Below are 5,209 nucleotides of genomic sequence, written 5' to 3' on the forward strand. Positions count from 1 at the left end.
GCTTTAACATTCATAAGCATATTAAAATGTCAAAGCATTGTTGACGTCACGTCATAGGACTGTTGACGTAGTAACGTTTCCGGTTATTTTCGTAACTTAATACCATTGAAATGCACACCCCAGCACTCTCCGTTTTGATCCGCGCCATATAGGGAATAAAAGCAGCACAGGACTGGGTACAATAATAATATATCGTCTTTCAAAAGCAAGACTGATTATGCAAAAAATATTAAATATTATAAAAAGTATTAAAATAACAGCCATTTTCCTTTATTTGTTGTGTTGATGAATCTAGGGTTGGGTTTTTTGTGTGTGTTTTTTTTGGGGGGAGGGGGTTGTCAAATTCAAAATGTAGCATCACATATTAACCTATAGATCATCTCTATTGAGTGTTTCAATAATATAAATAAAATTTTACAAATATATTTGGATTTATTTTTGTTTTGTTTTGTTGGGGGGGGGGGGGTGTCGAGGGGATGGGTGGCATGTCATTTAAGGGTATAATCTGTACACGTCACAAGAAAAATTATTTCTTTTTGGGGGGGTGGGGGTATGTAAGTAAAGGTATAATCTTTACATTCATAAAGAGAAAGAATTAAAAAAAAGTAATTATAATAGCAGCAAGAATATTTTTGTTATTGTACAACTTTGAGACTATCGCTTTAAGTGAATGTAGCCTATCTTAAAGCTGCAATCACGAGGTTTATTTGTATTACTTAACCACTAATTTTCTTTCTGTCAACAACATTTGCCTATACTCATTATACATCATCCACAATTCCTTTCCACTATAAAACCGTTAAGCGGGCTGCTGTTAGGTGGTTTTCGTCTACATCGGCGAGTTATATATATATAAAAAAAAAAAAAAAAAAAAAAAAAAAAAAAAAAAAAAATTAGTATAATTTTAATGGTATTACTAATTTATTAAAAACTGTATTGTATGTAATGCCATAAGTCCGCATATACAAGAACTCCTATATTGATATATTTTGGGACCAGTTGTTCAAACGATTAGTCAGCTGTTTTGTAAACAACACGAAATAGAAGCATTTATTATTGCACATATGGTTAAAAATATCTTGACACATATCAACGATTATCGCACTACAACCTTCGTGGACGCCAACCAAACAAGTTGAGAGATATAAATTAAGATCGATTATGGGCAATAAATAGAATATCAAACTCGCCACCATCCCGCACCACGTCTGTGTCCCTCGTGAAACAAGTCTCATTGCCACTTCTTAAAGCTCGTAACAACTGAAAACTATTTCACTCAGGACACAAACACAATACAAAATGGCCCCTGGTGCAGGTAACAGCATTTTCAAGTATAGCAGCATATGATTATACATATATGATAAATGTCGTTATAAATCAAGTATCTGCCTAAATACATAATGTAATGCAATTCCCTCTTCTCTAACTGCTTTTACAATATAGATTCCTAAATGTTTCAAAACATCTGCATTCTTTATTGCCATTGAGCTAGTAAACATTAAGCTAGTAATGGTACATGTCCCACACACTGAGCAATCCACACAATCTAATTAAAATGAGCTCCACTATTACATGTGGATCTAACACCAGCCAGTTGGAGCTCATGTCCACCAATCAAAACCTTACTTGCAGAATCTTGCCAGTGATTTAAAAATAATTTGAAAACATTCCGAATTATCCTGAGGGTATACGACATGTTTCGTGTGAATTACGAATGCCTTAAAACATGTTTTATTTTATAAAATAAATAATTTATAATGTAAAACTGAAGACTGATTTAGTTTTAGGTTTTTTTTATAAATAAATAAATAATTTTTAATGTAAAATTTAAGATTGATAACCAACCCCGTACGTATTGGTATGGTTCGCTGTACTGCGGCCACTAAAATAGACTCGCCCGATATTTTTAGAATTTGTATGCTCCCAAATAACGTTATAAAAGGCGAAGTGTGATTGGTCAATATTTAAATTATTATTTACAGACGAAATGTTACCTGGACATTGGGACTACGCAGTGTTGTTAGTTTTAAATCACTGGCAGGATTCTGCAAGTAAGGTTTTGATTGGTGGACATGAGCTCCAACTGGCTGGTGTTATATCCACATGTAATAGTGGAGCTAATTTTAATTAGATTGCAATCCACACATATCCAAACCCTAGAGAAAATAAAGTTTTCTTAATAGCAGTAGCCCATGTATATCTTCCTGCACTATCTAAGGAGTATAGCACAGTGTATGTTTATGTGAATATCTAAAGTTGGGCATTTGTATCAATTGTATCCAATATTACATACATCTAATTAGCTATTTGCGACATATTAAATATCTTCCACATTCCCCTAATACTATGGCATTAGGAGCATATTTACTTACAGTTAAGAAACGTTTACAAGCTATGTCTTGTATTATTTCTAGACATTCAAACTGTTGAAAACCCCATAGTTCAGACCCACACAACAAAATAGGCAAAATCTGTGTATCAAATATTTTAAAGAAAATATGAAATGGAAATATTCTGTAATATAACATTGTTTTTAAGACCTCTATTAATGCCCTTTTACCTTTGATTGCTACGCGTCTAGTTATGCGTGTTAAACTGGTTTGACTGTTAAAACGTATACCAAGATCAATATACTGTGGAAGTACATTTAATTGTTCCTTGCCATAAAACCATTTTTCATTGGAACCTAATTTAGGTGCTTGCTAAATCTGTTGAGCTTAGGCAGCAGGCTTGTGACCCTTAATTTTTTCCAAATGAGGGGTCACGGGACCCCCTTGGATGCGCGCCTGTAGTATTTATATGAAAATCCGGAATAAATCGCCGGGATTCCGTAAATATAAATCTTTCGACGTCAGTCACGACAGAAAAAGCTATTTCAAAACTGATTTGCAATGGCAAATATGTCATTGCCGACGATTTACTTGATGGTCTAAATTACTGTCGAAAGATCTCAATTTCAAAGGTCTGGGTAGAGCACAAAACCAGTTGCAGATTAAGAAAGTTTAAGAGGGAGCTTTAAGATCAAATGTTGCTGAAATGTTAAGCGTTGAAGACGCCGAAGGCTACTGTCGAAATTGGTGGGCTCCTGAGAAATGCTATCCCGAGAAGGTTCTGTTCAACATATATTCGCAGTTTAAATGTATTTGTCGTGTCAGAAAATACCAACGGTTATAGATCCACGCATGAGTCTTTTGTTATCAATCATTTACATGAGTATTAATTAGTTTAAACAATGTTAATACCGTCAATTCTATAATTGCCATAATTATTAATAGCATTTTTACCGGACTCGGTGGTGTCGTGGTTAAGCCATCGGCCATAAGGCTGGTAGGTACAGGGTACGCAATCCGGTACCGGCTCCCACCCAGAGCGAGTTAAAACGACTCAATGGGTAGGTGTAAGACCATTTCACCCTCTTCTCTCTCACAACTAACCCACTCTCCAGATAGCTGAGGTGTGTGCCCAGGACAGCGTGCTTAAACCTTAATAGGATATAAGTATGAAAATAAGTTGAAATGAAATATTAATAAAATAATACATGAGTGATATATGAAATATTTTATTTATATTTCTAATACACAAACAATCCATGTATCAGACTGTTCGCTACATATAACACAGTGTCAATCGGCAGGATTCGAACCTACTGTGTCTTGTCTACTGTACGAAATCAGGCCCGTTCATTACAGTGGTATGATAGGGCAACGTCTCTGTATCTTGCACATTTAATGAACATCTTCTCCGAACATCTTCGCCAGTGTCTTTCCCCTTTACAAAAGAAAAATTACTTTACAAATGAATGAATGCTTAACAACACCCGAACACAAAAGAAAATACAAACAAAACACTATTATGTGTTAAAACAAGTTAGAAAACGAATGTCAAACATTGTTCCAGGCGCGTGTGCAGTGAACTGTGCAGGGGATGGGGTGTATACCGTGACGAGCAAACTTTCTAAGGGGGTCGGGTCATGATCCCTTTTATAAAGCCGCAAATACGCTTTGAGCACGCGCCTGTGTATGTTTTTCTTTTGTTTTGTTTTCCTTTGATTTGCACAGAGCAAAGCAAAATACACTACGAATGTTTTAATATGTAGGCCTAGGTCAGTTTGCTAAAGAATGTATTACACATAGAGACTCGGCACCATCTGTCCACCAATACGAAGACCATTCACAATTCATCTTGGAAACTAAATACTAACTGTGGAGTTTGAGAGAATCGCAAACATTTTACCTTAGAACGTTTAAATACACCACTGGACTATCTACCTCATATTAATGTTGGGACTGTCACGTTAGGTCCAACCTGTCCGCCGATACGCCTGGCAAAATTCTTGACACCGCTGAGACACGAAACCTTCGAATGGACGTCTGAAAACCCACATATCAACACGTTGTTGCTTTTGTGAGCAACGAATATGTCCGAAGTAGTTTTCCCAATTAACGTATCTTCGTCGACGACGAAACAACTGTACCTGGCATCTTCGACGAACAGCGCAAAGATGGTGTTGGTCGGCGTTGAGAGGGCCAGACATTTGACGATACCCCTGGCCTCCAGTCCAAGTATTCTTACACCAGTCGTCCCGGCCAGTTTTTCTCCGTTCATGTCGAAGATGGCCGCTTTCTTGAGTTTTCCTTCGGCGGTCAGGCTGTTGACGATTTCATTCCACGTCATGAGTTCTAACATAACTTTCGAAGCGCACGGCAAACAAAATGATCCAGTGATCTGACTTGTATACTATACTGCCTCCACTTGGTATCAGTATAATTGTGATTATGTAGCGTACACTGCGAGAGAGAAATGAATCAGTTCTGTTCGCTCAATTGACTTATCTTTGTGCTTACGTACTGCATGGCAGAACAATAGCCCAGTGGAACAATAGTCACGAATTGCCGGAGAAACAAAACTGTAAAGTAATCAACTCTCCACGCTACAACGAATACAATTTACATTCTTGGTATGTTTTTCTTTTCTTTTGTTATCTTTTTTTTTTTTTCTTTTTGTTAATTTTCTTCTATCTCTCCCTCAACCACCCCCCGGTAAACCGTTTTCACGGAATTTGACGATAATTGTCACGGATATCACCGATATGGTTTTCACGGCACTAGACGAATTCACGTAAATTTAACTAACTTCAGTCACGTACATAAATAAATTTCATAAAGACACACTTTTAAAGTCACCCCCCCCCCCCCCCCCCCCCCCAACA

The 5,209-nt window shown here is 36.9% G+C and overlaps 1 protein-coding gene across 1 annotated transcript; it reads right to left on the reverse strand.

Annotated features, from left to right (window-relative positions):
- Positions 1-3,620: 3,620 nt before the first annotated feature.
- Positions 3,621-4,983, reverse strand: LOC121377413. Its single transcript, XM_041505398.1, has 2 exons — positions 4,269-4,983; positions 3,621-3,768 (listed from the first exon to the last, which is right to left on the reverse strand). The coding sequence occupies exon 1, from the start codon at positions 4,684-4,686 to the stop codon at positions 4,270-4,272; it is 417 nt and encodes a 138-aa protein (XP_041361332.1). The 5' UTR covers positions 4,687-4,983; the 3' UTR covers positions 3,621-3,768; position 4,269.
- Between the last annotated feature and the right edge of the window lie 226 nt (positions 4,984-5,209).

The sequence above is a fragment of the Gigantopelta aegis genome, chromosome 2, assembly GCF_016097555.1.
Source record: "Gigantopelta aegis isolate Gae_Host chromosome 2, Gae_host_genome, whole genome shotgun sequence".
Classification (NCBI taxonomy): domain Eukaryota; kingdom Metazoa; phylum Mollusca; class Gastropoda; order Neomphalida; family Peltospiridae; genus Gigantopelta; species Gigantopelta aegis.